The sequence below is a fragment of the Myotis nattereri genome (genome assembly GCF_964212035.1).
Source record: "Myotis nattereri genome assembly, chromosome: 12".
NCBI lineage: Eukaryota > Metazoa > Chordata > Mammalia > Chiroptera > Vespertilionidae > Myotis > Myotis nattereri.
In genome coordinates, this window is record NC_138087.1 from 36,329,570 (window position 1) to 36,348,989 (window position 19,420).

Below are 19,420 nucleotides of genomic sequence, written 5' to 3' on the forward strand. Positions count from 1 at the left end.
TTGCCACTCCCACACCCCACATCTTTGCTCTCCTGACTTCCCGGCCCTCTTCCTGGGCTTGCTCCAGTGCTCCAGCCAGCAAAGAGATTTGCTTTGAGTCACATGACCAGACAAAAGGGAACCCTTCACAGTACCCCCTCCTCTACCCCTTATCACACCGTCCAGGCTTGTCTTTGCACCTGCTGAAAAAGAAGGGCCCATGGATCTGTGATAAACTTTGGGGTTCGGGGAGAAGGGGGTCCCTGGAAGCCTTGCCTAGGCTGGTAGAGAGAAAGAAAATGATGTGCAGGTCATTCCTACACCACATAAGCATGTCCATTCAAAGATTCCATACATTTTTCCCTAAGACTTTCTCCCAGTAATATCCCAAGTAAATGAATCTGTTCCTGAGAAGGTAATGGCGATAAGCTTTAAGTGGCCTGCTTCCAGCGGGAGATTTCTTTGAAGTTAAAAGCGTTATCTTTAACAGCTATAGAACATTTGCATTCTACTTTGTAACGTAGCTAAGTATATTTTGATATAAAAGTGGTTTATACTACTTAGTAACTTATTTAAAATTTGTCCCCCAAATCTTCAAGTCAAAATATACACTGAAAATTTACCCCACTCTTAACATCACATACTCCCTATAAGCCAACATCACTGCCGGCTCCATGGCAAGTGGCCGCGGTGCTCAGAGCACAGCAAGATGTTCTCCCTTCTTCATCTGAAATGAAGAACCTCAATTTAAACACTACTTCGTGCGTGTGCGCATGTGCTCACACACACACACACAGGATATCTAAGCCAGAAGGGAGGTAGAGGTCATGCACTCCAGTAGGTTTCATTTTTTTGGATTTTTACTAATTTTTAGAGACAGACAGACAAACAGACATTGATGTGAAAGAGAAACATTGATTGGCTGCCTCCTGAATGCCCCCTGCCAGGGATCGAGCCCTCAACCCAACCTGGGCATGTACCCTTACAGGGGACCTTTGGTGCACAGGATAATGCCCAACTAACTGAGCCATACTGGCTAGGGCTCCAGTACTTTTTCTGGCTTCCAGAATCTTCATCAAGACCCCTGAACAAGTTGGCATGAGTCATTAAGAGCCCAGACTCCAAACTTCTTAAATCAGTTCCCAATTTAACTCTGTTACTTTTTGGGTTTCTCATGAACTTTGATTCAGAAATATGTCAATGGATGGGAAGCCTGGCTCTCCTCTTGCCCTCTGTGTGACATTAGGCAAGTCCTTTAACCACTTTGGGCTTACTCCATAGGGTTGTTGTGTAGATTTAATGGGCTAATATACATAAAGCTCCTGGGACAGTACACAGCACATAATAACTGCTCAATAAATTGAGCTATCATTATCTTAAAAGGTTTCCATGAGTCAAAAACGATGAAAATTATCTATCAACCTAAGTCCCCAATCCTATCCTATATAATAAAAGAGTAGTGTGCAAATTGTCCCCTCGACCTGAGTTCTTCTGGGAGTTCAACCAGGGGACAGGCCGGCACGGGGGAAGGGAGGGAGGCCCCGGCCAGCAACCACTAGGGACCCTACCAGTGCACGAATTTCATGCACTGGGCCTCTAGTCCATTAATATAGGCCTGAACGATAATTGGCTTTCAACTCTTTTCTTGCCCTACAGGGTAACAGTTTGGCTGTCCACAGCCCCAACCGAGCCTCTGACCCACTGGTACCAGGTGCGGTGCCTTCTTCAGACTCCTCTCTTTGCCAAGGAAGGGGAAACCCTCTCAGGGAGAGTGCTGTTCGTAGCCAATAAACGGTAAGCAGGAAAGTACAGCCCAGATCCCACCGCTGTTTGTGGGTGGGAGCAGGAAAAAGCTGGCAGGCCCCTGAGACTCCAGCACTGAGAAATAGCAACTTTCCAAAGGCCTGGCTGAATGTCACAGGGTACCCTCTGCCACAAAACTGGCAGGGCAGATGTCAACCTTACTGCGTGTGGCAAGGAAGAGGAGCTTCGGGTAACCAAGGGCCATGTTCTCCACCTGAACGTGGAGGAAAGAAGGAAATCCACCAACTCATGGGAACTCTTGCCAAAGGCTTGAATTACCAAGTGCCTTAAATCCCACGTCATCTTCCTGGCCTCACTTACACCTGTCCAGCCACTCAGCCCAAATTTAGTGCAATGAAACCAATTGGCATTGCAGGAGCGGTGTATGGTGTATCAGGCAGGACTGGCTGCTTCCTGCTGGTAATGGATTTCACAAGGTCTCTGCAGTAATTACTTGGATTTACCTCATTTTTAATATACTCTGTTTTCTTTTTGCCTTGGTGGAGCTTCTCCTGGGTGCATTAGAGGAGAGAGGAGTAGCAGACTGGGTCAAGGACTCCCCGGATATTAAGGGTACTCAGAGGTCATCTCATTCAACTGTCTTCCCTCCCTACCAACCCCCCTTCCTTGGCCCTGTGCTTGAGCAGTCCAGGAGCAGAGAACTCACCACCTCCCAAATCAACCCTTCCACTTTTAAAAGTCTTTATTTATTTATTAAAAAATATTTTTATTGATTTCAGAGAGGAAGGGAGCAGGGGAGAGAGAAAGAAACATAAATAGTAAGAGAAAACCATTGATCAGCTGCCTCCTGCATGCCCCATACTGGGGATGGAGCCTGCAAGCCTGGCAAGTGCCTGGACCAGGAATCGAACTGTGACCTCCTCGTTCATAGGTTAATGCTCAACCACTGAGCCATACTGATGAGGCTCTTTATTTCTTTAATTACAAAAACCTAACATGCTCATATGTGAATTCAAAACTACAAAAGTATCTCCAGTCCCCCTATGCTCCCACCATTTGACCCACTCTCCAGATGTGACTCATTGTCTGTTTCCTTGGAGGTGGCTTTCTGTGCGTGTGCCAACAAGTAGCATCCTTGTGGGTTGGTTGTTGTTGTTTTATAAAGAGATTATACTAGCAATCTGAAACTTAAGATTTCCCTTAGTACTAAGTCCTGAATTTGTACAGATAGATTTGCTTTGTTCTTTTAATAGATGCATAATAGTCTGGGGCATGGATATACCAGAATGTTATTCTTCAATCCATGATTGATATTTAGTTTGCTTGCTTTCTTTGCTATTATGAAAAAGTTTGCACTAAATATTCTTGAACATATAGCTTGCCCGTGAATATTTCTAAATGCGATGCCTAGAAATGAAAACGCTGGATTAACAAGTACGTACTTGTTACAGTCTGGCAAATTCTACCAGTTGCCGCTCACACTGGCAATGGCTAAGCCTGCTCATTTCTCCACATGTTTCCCTAGACTGAATGTTGTCATTCTCTATGGTTTTTGCTAATCTAATAGCCCCAAAAATAATTTTTTAAGTTGCATCTGGTTGTTTTGGTTTGCATTTATTGATAAGGTTAGGTAACTTTTCATACAGTCTTAGGCTATTGATGTCTTAAACTTTAGATATCTCTAATTATTACAAAATTATTCTTACTGTTGATCCTATATCTTACTTCCTATAAATTCTACTAATTGATCTTAGTTATGTCTCTGAATTTTTAGAAAATGGTCTATTCCAACCTTCCAATGGCAGTTGTTCAAATATTTGGAACGTTTTATGAAATATCCTGTCCATCTCTATCTTCAAGCTAACATCCTCAACTCCTTCCTTCTATAAGAGTGACTTTGAAATAGTCTGAAATTCTAAGTCCACTCCTCTGGAAATATCCAGGTTATCATTGTCTGCTTTAAAATATTTCACTAAAACTAAATACAGGACAGCATATGTGTTCTGATGAGTGGTGGGTACAGAGTGACAGCAAACACTGCCATTTTGAGTACTGTACTAATAATAATGTGATTAAAGCTTAAAATAAGTCTAGGGGCCATTTTACTTGAGTGTTTAGTCAATTAAAACAAAAATTATTTTTATATGATCTAATTTTAGGTTATATTAGTATACAGCTGATTTTTGTCAGCTTTGGTTCCATTTATATATATATATATATATATATATATATATATATATATATATTTAATATAGTTCTTTAATGATTTAAGGGAGGAAGGGAGAGGGAGAGAGAGATAGGAACATCCATGGTGAGAGAGAATCATTGATCAGCTGCCTCCTGCATGGCCCCCACAACCCGGGCATGTGTCTTTGGACAAAATTGAACCCGGGACCCCTCAGTCCACAGGCTGGTGCTCTATCCACTGAGCCAGACAGGCTAGAGCTCAATTCTTGTATTTATTCCATTCATGCATTTATCATGTTATTTTTAGTTCCTTACTAGAGCCAATGGATTATTTTATTTACTTTTAAAATTCTTTTGTGTGATTTTCAAATTTAATAGGCAAATTTTTATTCAAAAATCATTAAGCAGAAAGAGGCCAAGGATGTACTCTTTCTTCAAAATTTGAATAGCCTAGTCTGCACCCTTTGAATTTGGTTATGGAAATAGCTCAAATGCACCCACCTGGACTCAGGTCCAGCCCACATCGTCCATCCAGTCCAGAAAGAAAGATGACCTGACTTTTGTTGAATGTGATCTCAGGATAAGCTTAATCTCTGGCTTCACCCTCATGGCCCAGTCCAATAACCCTGCCAAATAGGGAAATAAAGCTAATTGGATGATGTTCTTATTAGTTTTTAGTGAAACTTATTTTCCCTGCTTTCATGTATGTTTTACACATCTTCATTTTCTCAATAGTACATCTCGAAGATATTTCCATATCAGTACTTTGAAATAGTTCCTTTTCTTGAGTTATTGCATTTCCATGTCATGATCTTCTTCCATAAAGGTTATTATTGCTTCCTACAGAGAGTGAGGGCTTAAATGTGGTTTTAAAAATTCATAAGAAAATATTTGCTCACGTATTTTATTTGTCCCAAGACATCATTTACCTGATGTGTGTTTTATATCTGTTAGTAAATTTTGCTTGCTCTTTTTCTACTTGTTTTCTAATAATATCTTTGTATGAATGTTATGGTTGTTCATCATCCAATTAAAAGGACACTTCTGAACAGCAATTTACAAGAAAGAAGTTCCTGTGGTAGAGAAAGATGTGATTGTCTTCATGCTATCTGTCTTTCTCACTCACACTCTCGCATTCTGTGCTGCCACAGAGTCATTCTGCTTCCTGCAAATATGGCTCCTCTGTGAGTCTTTAGATCGTTCCACATGTTTAGTTCTAAGAGCATTTCTGGCAAAGTCTTCTTACCCCAATTCCTGCAGAAGATATTACAAATAAGGAATCAAGCTTTTTCTTTTGATTCTCAAGTTTTATTCACGAACTCATACAAAATGTGTCAGATAAGTGAGTTTTAATCATCATCTTCCTCTTCTTCATCCTAGTTAATCTGGAAGTAACGCAGTCCATAACTCTTTGCTTTTAGCAACTATGTACAACCAGTCATGGAGATTATTCTTCTGCAAAAATTTTTTGGTGAGATATTTCAAATACCTTTTGGAAATAGACACCTCAGAAGTTACAGTGATCTTGCTCTTGCTTCTTTCCACCTTTATTCCCAGCTTTTTTCATTCACTTTGATTCTCTCCTGAAGAAACTGCTCAAAAAAGCAGCATCCATGATTCCATCTTCTACAGGACGGGTGCAGTCAAGGGTAAACTTCAGAACATGCTTCTTTTTTTGACCCCCTTTGCCACAAGCTTTTTAAGGAGGAATTAAGCTTTTGCATTTCAGAAAATGCTCTTTGCTGTCAGGGAGTTTGTTATTGCAAGCATTTTCTGAGATGTGCTGTCCCTGAGCTCTCCTGCCCTTCTTTGCATTTCCTTATTTTTTGTTTTGTGTGGCTTACAACCAATTGCAGGTGCTTTTACAGGCCTTGCACATACGTTGGAGACAGCAGATTATATCTTTCTCCTGATTTTACAGAAAATGAAGTCTGCGGTTTACAGTATATTTCTCTTCTCCTTGCTTTTGGGTAGCTTCCAGGAGGAAAAGTGGGAAATGCTGATTTGTGCCATGTTCATCATGGAAGTTACCACTTTCTTCCAAAATCCCTCTAAACCATCTGTTTAATGACCAGTTCTAAAAAAAAAAAAAAAAAGTGCTCAGTAGCAGCTGCCAACATCTGCCTGGAGTTTTGGACTTGGCCTTTTCTGCTTTGTGCAAACCAGTATTAACGATCTTTTGCTTTCAAATATTTATGTTTCTCAGGTACCTTAGGGTATAATTAGGTAAGTAATTTTAAGTCATCTTATTCTTTCATTACTTCTTTTCTGACATATCTTGGGTTGCATTATCAATCATATTTTTCTACCCTTTTCTCCTTTGTTTCCCTAATAGTAAGAAGGAAGCAAACTATTTACCTTGCACACTTGCCTCCTGACCCCCAGGGCTCCCACAGTTCTCTATCCCTTACTGTTGCACCACCGTTGCTTGCTGTTTTTGCCTATAAGTGAGCTTCCCCAAAAAGGGCCCGAGTCTTACTCTGTCGTGTATCCCTCTTCACTTATTGCATTCCAGAGACTCTGCAATATTGTGGAGTAAACACCTGAATGAAGGACTCAGAAGCAGATGATCCCTTTCTTATTAAGAACTTAGTCCGGTGCTATTGAAAGGAAACCGTAAAATGTCCTGGGCATATACTCCTTTGCAGGAGGAAGAAAGGAAGGAGGGGGGGAGGAAGTCCTTTATCTCACTAGACCAGTTGCCTTGTAGTGCATGAGGCCAGGTTTTGGGGTCTCATGTGTCTTGGTTCTGTCTAGTTTCTTTAGTACTAGCACCCCAGTTTCCTGACCTCATCATCTGTAATGTAGAATTTATAATAATTATTTCACTAGGCTTTCGCAAATACTGGAGAGAAAATAGGAATTAACACATAGTAGGTCCACAGTATCTTAGTTGTATCCTCTTCCTCTTTCCTTAGTCCCTTCCTTACTCTCATTGTATCTCATCAGATTTTTTGTTTTATAATTATTGTTTTTCTGGGTATTTCTACGGACTTCAGCGCTTCCTGGATGTCTGTGTTTTCACACTATTTTCTCAGTAAGGTGCTATGTCTTTGTTCTGCCTTGGATAGGCTCTCCCCTCGCTTATTGTCAAATAATCTTTTAAACTCTGACCTCCTGGGAGAACTCCCTCTGCAACCACACAGGTGTGACAATGACTGACCTTTTCTTCCCCCCAGCCCCCACCATTTGTGATTGTATTGTTAGCATTTTATTTTTGACAACCTGCCATCATTCTTGAGCTGTCGCTCATTTTATTGCTCTGGACAATAAAGTAGAACTTGTTTTTTATGAACCTTATGAAATTTATATCCCTAAAGTTTACAGATATGGTCTCCAACATTTTTTGATCATGTGGACCTATGAGTAAAAACACTTCATGTATGTGCTTCCCAAGTATACTAATATTTCTCTTTTAATTATGTATATGTTCTGTGATAATAATAGAAAGCACCAACCTAAGCTCTCTATATAGATGGATATTATGCTAATATACACAGGCATAAACATGTCTCTGTATACACACATACAGAAACTCATATAATGTGTATAAGATATACAAAACCAGGAATAGAAAGAATGAACTGAAAATTAAATGTAGGCTGATTGTTGGGTGTAACTCAGCCACCTATCCTGTGCCAGAATGTTCTGAAACATACTTTATGGGTTTGAGATCCCTGTGAAGGACTCTGTACCCAGGTTTGCCAGGGAATTTGGTTTGCAGAGCGTTTGGTGAACTTTGTGATTTACAGAATTAAAAGAAATGCTGATCAAACTATTAAAGCTTTTGAAAGCTTCAAGTGCCCCTCCGAATAGTCTACCTTGGACTGCACCTAAGATAGCTGTATATTTGGACAGCCGCATCGGAAGGAATTATTGTGCACCGTAAGGCACTGTAAAGTTGCAGTGTGTGCTGGTATAGTTTTAAGTGACATTTCTTTGTTCTATAATGTTACTGAGAATCTCCCAGCACATGATTAGTATTACTTAGTAATGTTAAACCACATGATTTAAGGTACAAACAGAATCTTACTTTTGCAGAACCTGAGAAACTGTGAACATGACCGATAGCTTAATGATCAGCTCTTAGCTGATGATTAGAATCCTGCATCTACCCAGCAAATTCACTAGTGTTCAACTTGTATTTGGTAAACAATTGCCTTAGTTTCCTAGGGCTGGTGGGACAAATTACTACAAACCAGTTGGCTTAAAACAACAGACATTTATTTTCTTGCACTCTGGAGCCTGGAAGTCTGCAATCAAAATGTCAGCAGGGCCATACTCCCTCTGGAGGCTCCGGGCAAGAAGGTTTTCTGTGATTTTCAGCCTCTGGTAGTGCCCGGCAACCCCTTCTGTTCCCTGTAGCGGCATCACTCCAGTCTCTGCCTGTCTGTACTTGGCCTTCTTTCCTGTATGTACCTTTATGTGTTCTCTCCTCCTCTTCTTCTTCTTCTTTTTTTAAGATTTTCATTGATTCTTTGAGAGAGAGGAAGGAGAAGGAGAGAGAGAGAAAACAAAACATTGATGTGAGAGCAAATCTTCGAACGGCTGTCTCCCTCTCATCCCCCCACCAGGGATCCAGCCCACAACTCAGGTATGTGCCCTGAGTGGGAATCAAAGTGGCAACTGGTGCACTGGACAAATGCAAACCAACTGAGCCACACTGGCCAGGGCTCTTCTCTCATGGGGACACCAGTCATTGTATTTGGGGCACATCCTACTCCAGTATGACCTCATTAAACTTCATTACAGGTGCAAAGATCCTATTTCCAAATTAGACCATATTTACAGGCAATTGGGGTTAGGATGTAAGCATATATTTTGACAGGAAACAATTCAATTCACAGTAACAGCTAAGTGGAAAAATTAAAAATAACTGTCCAATATTTTCTTCCCTACCCCAGCGTGTTGTTCTGTATCCTCTCGGGGGCACACTCCCGCCCCGTTGAAGAACACTGACCTAGAGTCCATGCCTGTGGCTGAGGTGCTCTTTCCTTCCTTTATCAGTAACTCCTCAAGTGACTTGGCCATTTCCCCCCACACTTCCCACACCTTCTCTTCTCCATCCCATTCTTCTTTGATGGTCAGCCCTATGCTGTCTCGCTCTTGGCACCTTCTGTCTTCTCTAAGATGAAATTATCATGATACCACATTTTCCAAAAAAGACATGTTCCACTTATGTTCCCAAGTTTTTAATTCTTGTAGAATATTACAAAAGAAATATTGGTATATAAAGTGATGATTTTGGTATTCAAACCTTGAACTAGTTATATCCCCACTTATGTCCCTTGCTCTGTCTCCATAAGATTTACTTATATATGTATTTTTAATCCTCACCTGAGGATATATTTTTATTGCTTTTGGAGAGAGAGGAGGGGAGGGAGGGAGGAGATAGAGAGAGGTCAATGTGAGAGAGAAACATCGATTAGTTGCCTCCCATACATGCCCCGACCACCGATCAAATCCAAAACCTATATATCATGTGTTCTGACCCAGGATTTGAACCCACATTCTTTTGGTGTATGGGACAAGCTCCACCCAACTGAGCCACCTGGCCAGAGCTGTCTTTGTAAGATTTAAAATGGCAAATAACTAGGATATTTTGTTTGTTTGTTTGTTTTTTATACACATTGCCAAATAATAGGTTCAGAAGAATTGATAATTATTTAAGGCCCTATTTACGGATAGTTTTAGAAGATTATCCATTACTGGTTATTTAATTATCGCACATTAATTTGGGGGCTTACACTTGGCCTCCTGGGTATCTTTGCACTAGCATGACACTATTCCTGGGATAGAAAAGTGCATTATTTTCCTAAAATTTTAGGTGAGTTCACATTTCCCTTGGTTAGTGAATCATATCAAATCAGTGAACCTAACCATCCCCCTGCTCACTCCCTAACCACCACCACCCCCGCCCCCCCATCACACACAGCAAACCTTTACTGACTCTTTTTCCCAACCACAACAGGAACCATTCAGTTCTTAGTTGTGACGAATCTGACTCCCATGTGCATCCATAAGCATACACATTTGCACATACCTCGGAGTTCTATATTAATTATTTCAAATATTGTTTAGGAGGTATCTTTCATTTGGCAAAATGTATAGGTATGTCCCTCCCTGACTTTTTTTTTTAGATATTTTACTGATTTGGGGTTTTTTTAGAGAGGGGAAGGAGAGGAAGAGAGAGAAAAAAAGCACCAATTGGCTGCCTACTGCACGCCACCTACCGGCATCGAGGGGCATGTGCCCTGACCAGAATCTAACCAGCTAGTGCACAAGATGATGCCCAACCAACTGGACCACACCAGCCAGGGCCCTCCCTGAGTTCTTTACCAGGCTGATCTCTCAGCCTTTCTGTGATTCCAGCAAGGGTGGCGCCTCTCCTAAGGAGCTCATTGTTCGAACGTCTGGCTCACCTCAAATCTGCCATCAAGTATCACAGTAGGGAACTAACTGTAGGCCTCCTGGCAGAAACATCTTAAAACAAAGAAGTGCTGAGTCAACTAGATAAATTGAAACAGGATCAAAGGACATAATTGATTTTTTTGCAAAAAAATGTATGGTTATATTTTCCTCTTATTTTGTTTGGCCCCAATAAAATCTAAAAGTTGAGGTACTGGCCACACAGGACCTGACATTATATTTAAGCCTACTCACGTCACTATCGGCAATGACAAGGTGGGAGTGAGGATGGAAGAATTTATATCACTCACTAATATCTGGAATTGAAAAAGGAAACCTCGTAATTAAGGAAATTTTAATTAAATAATGAATAATATTTTAACCCCAAACATTTAAATATTAAGAATTGGAAAAGGTGTAATGAAATTAACACTGTCATACTTTGTCAGTGAGGAAGTAATTGAAGACATTCTAACAGTAGGTATTGGGAACCTTAAATACATCTATGTGCTTTAGCCTGGTGAGTGTACATCTAGGAGTTTATTCCAAGCAAATAGTCATAGATAGGACACAGAGCTATATTACAAGAATGTCCTATGCAGCAGAATTTCTGTCATAAAACTGGATTTGTGTTACTATGAGTAATATCTGATTATAAAGATATAAATATTTAGCAATGGGGAATTATTAAATAAACTAGTAGCCCTGCGCACGAATCCGTGCGTGAGTAGCTCACTGCCACTTGCCTCAGCTGGCCACTCCGCCCACCGCCATTGGTAGCTCTCCGACACTCTGTAGCACGCTGCCCCGCCCTCCTGTAGCTCTCCCTGCTGATAGCTCGCTGCCCCACCCTCCTGTAGGTCTCAGCTGCTTGTAGATCGGTCATGGCATTTATAGTGTCGCAGCTAATTTGCATATTCCTCTATTATTATATTAGATCATGTGATATCTACATTATGCTATTGAGACACACATTTTTAAGAATTATAAAATAACCACTTGCTAATGTTAAGTAAAATAAGGAGGTGTGAAGGTCTTTTTAAGCATCTTTTAGGTAAAAATTTACATCTATAAATACATACAAGAAAAAACATAGAGAATTGCTTTGTAATGTTAACTGAATTTTTGTTTAGTGGCATTATGGGTTATTTTATTTTTTTTCTTATTTTTCTCATTTTTTTCTACAGTGAATACTTAACACTTATAATCAGAAGAAATACATATATTCTTGGGGGAATGACTAATAAAAATCCTACAAACAGGTCCCTTCAAGGTTAATCGTCAAGAATATATCATATTGTTTTTATCAGCCACTTCCTCTTATTATAATTGTATGCACCTTCATCTGAGGTCTCTTAAAATCAATCACATTTGTTAGCTGTTTTATGTGAGGTTGCTATTTTAATTTAGGCAATCCTTTCATGATTAAGATTGTATTGGTACAATGGTGACCCGTAAAGTGTATCTGTTACTTAAAGTCATTTCTGTCATTGATGTTGCTAAAGCTTTTTTTTTTTTTTTTGGTCAAAAAAATCACTTTGACCATTCAGAATACCATTACCTTTGTAATTTTTAGATCAAGAAATTATAACTATTAAACTCTTCTGACAAATAAAGACTTTAATTGCTACAACATTAATAGCATCTAAATAAATATACTTGGACATGTATAATATTAATATGTACACTTAAAACCGTCATGAACTAGGTATGTGTAGAAGATGCTCTAAGTGTATGTGAGTAGCTCACCAGCCTTGGTAGATGATAGGTGTGTATTTGTGTTTGCCATACAGACAGAGCTATGACATTCAGATCGTGGCACTGGTAAACCAGACGGGCTTCAGATCTGGGAACATCCTCGACTTAAAGAACCCTTTCTTCAGGTAAGAAATGTTTTCATCCATTTCACACCTATGCGTACAAAATCTCAATTGACCGTATGACCAGGTAAAGAGGTTCAGAATACTTCCCTCTTCCCTAAGAGGAGAACAAGCCTCTACTCTTTCTCTCTCCGAGGAGACTTTGTTCCTGATACCGAGTTGAATATGTTATGTGGCATTAAACAAAATCCAATATTTAACAATCTGGCCCTAAAACAGAGAGCCCTGGAGAGCTCCGCAAAGTGAATGCTTGTTCAGCTGAGCTGGAACAAGCCGTGTGACCTCAAGCAAGGTCACTCTTCTTCTGGCATTTGCTTTTCTCTTCTGCAGAGTTTAAGGGTGACCTCCTGTGACCTTCATCCGCTGAGGGATGATTTTTATGTAGTAGCATTCCAATTACAGCTTACACATGAGTCCATTTAAAGTATATTTTTGAGACTTTTTCTGAGGTCATGTAAGCCAGGACATACTTCTCTAGAAGATGTGCAGAGTTTGTCTGACACGAAGAACTTGCCACAATGAAGACAGCTACAACACATGTTTCTGGGAAAACTCCCTATCTTTACAACCATTCAGTATGAGGTCATTAAAAATCCACACATGAAATCAACCACACAAATAAAACCACTGGACATGGTTACTCTTTACTTCCTTATTAAAAGGAGACGTGTCTCGTATATTATAATGCCTCCCTAAGACTTTTATTCAAAGCATTAATGGACATAAGACACTGGGGGGTAGGGGAGGCCAGGGGATTGTCAAGGTCGGGGGGAAAAAAAAAGGACACATATTTAATACCCTTTGTAATACTTTAAGCAATAAAAAATAAATAAATAAATAAAAATTTAAAAAGAACCAAAAAAAAAAAAACAAACCACAAAGCATTATGTCTCTGTAGCCCTGAAAAGCTTACAGAGAAGAGGGAACTCAGGAAACCAAACACGAATTCTTTGGCAGAGATGGGAAAATGAAATTTTGACCTTGAGGCAGGGGAGGGAGCAAAAACAGGCAAAGCTAAAGTTTTGTGTGGGGTGTGCCAGTTGTTACACATGGTATGATTTCTGAAATCCATCGCCAATTAAGTATGTGAATCTCATCTTTAGCTCCCATCCCTCATTTGCATACTCCTGCCCTGTAAAGGGAAGGACACGGGTGTTGGCCGGAGAGAGCGGACTAGTACCACTTACCTTGCCTAGGCCTCAGTTTCCTCATCTGGAAGATGGGATAAACAACACAAACCTCACTTGAGAGACGGCAGGAATCCCCATCCCATGTCCCAGTCATTAGTGCCCAATAAGTGTGAGTTTCCCCCTTCCTTCCTCCCGTTCCTTCCCTCCCTCTGCTCTCCAACTCTCTCAGTAAGGTAAATGGGAATGATTTGTAGTTCGTTCCAAACAGAATCCTTTCGATTTTGGAAAAGAAAATAGGTGCCTGGAGGGTTTTAGAAAGCTCACCTTTTGAATGCAGGAGCCATATAAACTCGACTCCCAGTTCTACTTCATGTTACAAGAACAAGGTGTTTACCATAAAACCACCTAGAGAAGGCTTTGTGCTTGGCTTTGGCCGGCACCTGCTTTGTATGAAGGCAGAAATGCTGTGGCCGCAGGGCAAAGTGAGAGCTTGTTAAAGGTGCCCGGACGGCCATGCCCTGCCAGAACAGATGGACTGCTGAGTGCAGGGCAGGTGCCTTTCTTTCCCCCCTTTGCTCTCTCTCAGCAGCAAGTCTGACGGACATATTTAATGAAGCAGATGAGGATGCTTAAAAATGTGACTCCCTTGTAAAAGATAAACAGAGTCATATCAACCTGATTTCATGACTTAATATAAAGCTACCGTAAACAAGGAAGTGCAGTTCAGACTGGAGAAAGGATGATATGTAGACAGATGGATGGAACAGAGGTCACAAATAGACCAAACATCTATATCGATCGATTCTCAACAAAGTTGAAAAGGCAGTTCAATAGAGTCTTTCAAAATTGGTGCTGGAATGACTGGATATCTGTGTGCAATGAAGAGTGAGCTTTCATCCATATTTCACACCATCTATAAAAATTAGCTCAAAAAAGATGAGAGATTAAAATGTAAAACCTAAAAAGATATATAATACTTTTAGGAAGAAAACATAAAAGAAAATCTTTGTGACCTTGGGTTAAATGAACATTTCTTAAATATGGGACCAGAAACACAATTCATAAATAGAAAAAATTTTTGATACATTGTACTTTATCAAAATTACAACTTGTGATCTTTTAAAGGCATATTATAGTAGAATGGAAAAAAAAACAAGTCACAAATTGGGTGAAAATATTTGGAAATCACATATTTGGAAAAAGCTAGTATCCAGAATATAAAAAGAATTAGTGATATAATACTCTCAAAAAAGCCCAATAATACGAAAACAATTTTTCAGAAGGCAAAAGATTTGACCAGACACTTTATCAAAAAGATATAATAGCAAATTACATGAGAAGGTGCTCAACATCATTAGTCATTAGGGAAATGAAAGTTAAAACCATAATGACATACCACAGCACACCTAGCAGAATGGCTAAAGTAAAAGTCCTGACGATTTTTGACAAGTGCTGGTGAAGGTGGAGAGCTGGCAGGATTCACATTCATTGCCAGTAGAAATGCAATATGGTACCGCCATAGCAGAAAGCATTTTGACAGTTTCTTATATGGTTAAATGTTCACTTACCATATGACCCAGCAATCCCACTCCTAGGTATTTATACAAAGGAAATGAAAACTATATTTAAGTGTTTATTGCGGCTTTATTTGTAATTATTAAAATATAGGAATGACTAGAATGTATCTCAGCTGGAGAATGAATAAACAAAATGTGGTCCATCCAGAAAATGGAATAATTTTCTAAAAAAAGGAATGATACATGTAATAATACAGATGAGTCTCAAAAATATTATGCTGAATAAAAGAAGCCATACTCAAAAGGCTGCAGATTATATGATTCCATTCATTTGACATTCTGGAAAATGCAACACTGCTTGATTCAGAAAACAGATCAAAGCTAGGGTTGGGAGAAGCATTACTATAAAGAGGAACAGGTCATTTTTCACAATGTTGGCATTTTTCTATATCTTGATCTTAGTGGTGGCAGTATATGGTCACACGCATTTGTCAAAATTCAGAGAACTATACACCAAAAAGGGTAAATTTTAATAAAAAGTTAACATCCATGGTGGGAGGGCAGGCTAAATAGCCATCTCAGATGGTGATTAAAGAAAAACTGAATTTATTTAAGGAAGAAAGCGCAGGAGATGGGGATATCCAAAGAGAAGGGCCACACAGCATTGAGCTGAAGGGTACTGGGTCCACGATAGACTTGAGACAATGAAACGAGGCAGGGCACAGAAGAAGCAACTGAAAGCCTAGGCTGGGCTGCTTTGGCTCACTGAGAACTCAGAGAAAGGGGGACCTTGGAGACAGGTTCAGGGGTTAGACCAGGATGAGCTGCCGCTGCCCATTGCTCCCCTGGTTGCAAGTCTCCTGGAGTCCCTTAGAGGTGGGGGACATGTGCCTGTGGGAGAAGAGAACGCACTGCGTCCTTGTCCGGAGCCTATTTGTCTCTCTCTTGCAGGTGGAAATCTTAGGGGAGGTCTCAGGGAAGGGTTTTAACCGAATATTCATCCGTTTCCCGGTGTGCTCTTTCAGGGTCATGGGCTCCACTGATGGGGTCACTAGTCAATGCAGCTGGTCCTGCGGCAGCTACACATCAATTGTCTGGTTTTGATGCTTCTCTGGGCCTGGAGCTGAAATACACTTGAGGCCTGGCCTCTAATGTTATCATTAAGAAGGAAAAGGTCAGGGGTCTAAACTGCCTGACCAGCGATATGAAAGATCAGGGGTCCAAACCGCAAGACCAGTGACATGCTTAGAGGAGGACAGGTTACTCCAAAGACAAGATTCTTGTTTTCCCGGTTTTGCCCCTTGCTAGGCATCTGGGGGTCTCTGCCCTGGTGAGTTTCTGTACCTGGCCTATCATCCTTGCTCTGCTCATGTTTAACATTTACTAGATGTAAAGAACCTTTTCAATTACATAAGAACTTACCCAAAAAAGAACTACATAAAGGGATCGCAGAAACAAACAGAATGACATGCTAGATAGCGGCAAGGCCAGAGATGGGAGGTGGAGTTATTTACATTGAGTGGTCCAAAGAGGGGTTAACTGGTAGAGACTCAAATGTCGGAAAGGAACCCTCATGGGCAGATGTATAAGCAGAGCCTTCAGGAAGAGGACAGTTAGGGCAAAGTTAGCCTATTGAGTAGCAAGAAGAGAGAGAAGTTGGTGCTTATTAGCCTTCGCTATCTATATATATAAAGAGCTAAGTGTCTGTCCAACTGGTTGCTATGACACTCACTGACCACCAAGAGGCAGATGCTCGACGCAGGAGCTGCCCAGCTGCAGTGACTTGGCAGTGGCGGTTCTCGGGTGATGCAGCCCGGAACCAGAGAGGAGGGAGCCCGATTCCTCCTTCAGCCCTGAGTTATGTTGTTGCTGGGGCACTGTCGGCCCTGAATCTGGTTTATTGCACACTTTTGTTTGTGTTCCACACCCTGTACGACAGCAGCGTTGCAGAGTGCCCTCTCGGTGCACTCCGGGACCCCTCAGGGGATGTTGGAGGGCCCATATAGGCCCGATCCCCGCAGGCCAGGCTGAGGGGCCCACCTGCAGAGGGACCCTGCTCACTCGGCAGACACCCTTCTAGCTGTGGTGACGCCAGTGCAATGCCCCAGGTGTGGCTGGCAGGGGAGAGACCACGGGAGGTTGGCTCCAGGGCATGTCTGGCCCTTCTCACCCATCGCGCCCCACTGGCCACCTTCTAATTAATTTCCTTTCAGTGTGCACGACTCTGTGCACCGGGTCACTAGTAAACCTATGAAAAGGAAAAGTTCTTTCAGTGAATAAAAATCCAGATCATCCTCTCAGATCTGAATTTAGGCTATGCATAATCAAACCTACTAAATGTAGTGGGTAAATATAGATCTAAGGCTGCCCATAAAATCTCCGGGGAAGGGCACAGGAATAGGAAGAGGGGAGGAGGAGGGAAGAGGAGGGAAGGAGCAGACATGAACACATGGCTCGTCTATGGCTTTGGATCTTGCTAGAACTTCATTACTTTTGGTGTCATGGAATCACCTTCTCTGTTTTAGGTTTGCTTAGAAGATCAATAAGTAAAATGAAGGCCTGAGAAGTCCCTCAACATTCAAGTTCATGTCTCCTGTTTCAAACATGCATTCTGAATTTTACAAGTATATTAGCTTTATTTATTTAAAGTTGTTTGTTTTTTCTAACTCTAAACTGTGCATCCTAATTTTGTTGACAAGTCTATTTCTTGTGGCTTCTTAGACTGGCTCTTTATCGCTTTTTGCATGTAGTTGAAAAACAATTTTTTAAAAAATTTTTGGTTTCTGTTTATTTTTACTTTAGTAAAGCCATAAGCATCGCTTCAAGTTCTGACGTATTTAAAAAAGACAGTTAACAAAACCCTACCTCATGTTTATATGTATGCATATGTACAACATGACATAGACCATGTTAGAAGGGATCTTCTATTTGCAATTTTAATCTATTTTTGCAAATATCTGCAACAAACCAATAGCTAGTTCCTAGTTCAACAGTGTGTTAAAGATTTTTTGCCTATTCATGTAATGGAATAATTCGATGTCAGGAATGTTCTTCATTGGCAATATTTGATGACTCTGTACATAGTTAAGAAAATGCAGATGGAACCTTTGTCAGTCCTCTTAGGTCTACAATAAAGAGTACAGTGTGACATACCAGTGGGAACTCTCCTTTACTTTAAGACATTTGTTATATGTCACACGTCAAATGGTGATGAAAGATAATCTTTCCAAAGAGCAAGTTTTCCCCAGGCCCCCAGAAAACCCTTATAAAAATGGATGTCACATCAGCAGGATAATCTAATGAAGCCCAACAGGCAACCTGCTCACTCTGTCAGGGGAAGTGGAACAAACAGCAACCACAGATTCTCATCAGTCAATCACTCACCCACAGCATTCAGCTTTCCACACTGGTGCTTCCCCTCATTCTGGCCACTCCGTTTGAAACACCAAGCTATCTATTCCAACAGGCTATCCATTCCAACAGGCTGACTCACATCATTGCAAGGCCCCGTTCCAATACACCCTCACCAGCATGCCCTGCTGACCACTGTCCACACTCACACATCTCACCTTCGACGGATCTCCTATCCCTCCCCTTATCTAATCCTTTCTTGCAACATTTTATCACTTCATACCCTAAACAACCCATATCTTTCTCTTCTTTGAACTAAATTTGTTGTGGGTTGGATCCGAGTCCAATTCATTTTTTAATGTTCCTCAGTACCTAGGAGCCCGCCTCAGGCATCAAAGGTGTTCAATCAATGTATATTGATTACATAAATAAATGTATCCTGACATTCAGAGTAATTAGAATTATGGAATCAGGTCTGACAATGTTCTAATTGTCTTTCAAGCATGGTAGGCAGAAACTGTGTAAACCCTGGATTGCAGAAACACAGTTTGGCTATTGCCACTGTCTCCACCCACACCCAGTGCAGACATTCATAATCAATCCCCACAGTCATTCCTGCCCAGCCGTGACTTGGCCTCACAGTCCTCCTTAGCCTGATGCCGTCAGAGGCCATTATCAGTCTATAAAAGTAGTCATAAGAGATGAAACCTGTGACTTTTAAGGACTCAAAAAATCGGTATTCTTTCCCAATCTTTGAGCAATTCCAAAGATCTGTAATATTTATGAATTTGTAATTTGCCCCATGACGTGGGTGATTGAGGAGAGGTTACTAGTAAGAGTAAAGCTGGGCCGAGCTCTAGAAACAGTGTTGGATCATCTATCCCGTCTTGGAGGAAAGGGATTAGGGTCGGCTTCTTCAACTAGCTTCTCCAAGCTTTCCCCAAACTCACACAGGTAACATTATTTTTAAATCCAAGGCCAGGAGCGAAGAATTAACAGTTTTTTTCATCGCATACCAAAATCTGGGGACAGAGAGGTGTGGCAGGCCAAGGCCCCTGGGATTGTCCATTAGGGGTCATCCCTCAGCCCACCTCACAGTGGTGCAGGGTTCCCCTCCTAGGAGTGGATGCCCAGGTTCGAACCTCTAAATAGAAGAAACCCCAGCCTCCAGACAAAGACTTTAAATTTTTTTTTATTCTGATTA

General features: G+C 40.9%; 1 protein-coding gene across 3 annotated transcripts in view; it reads left to right on the forward strand.

Moving 5' to 3' along the window:
* Positions 1 to 18,017, forward strand: part of LOC308527831 (histone-arginine methyltransferase CARM1-like) — a 223,506-nt gene extending 205,489 nt beyond the window's left edge. For all 3 annotated transcript variants that reach the window (XR_013996650.1, XM_081103236.1, XM_081103237.1), the window contains exons 11-13: positions 1,636 to 1,773; positions 12,132 to 12,221; positions 17,391 to 18,017. Coding sequence is in view for 2 of the 3 variants with exons in the window: in XM_081103236.1 (XP_080959362.1) it covers positions 1,636 to 1,773; positions 12,132 to 12,221; positions 17,391 to 17,400 (238 nt within the window). In the remaining variant the exon portion in view is untranslated. The remainder of the gene's footprint in view (positions 1 to 1,635; positions 1,774 to 12,131; positions 12,222 to 17,390) is intronic.
* The last annotated feature ends 1,403 nt before the right edge of the window (positions 18,018 to 19,420 follow it).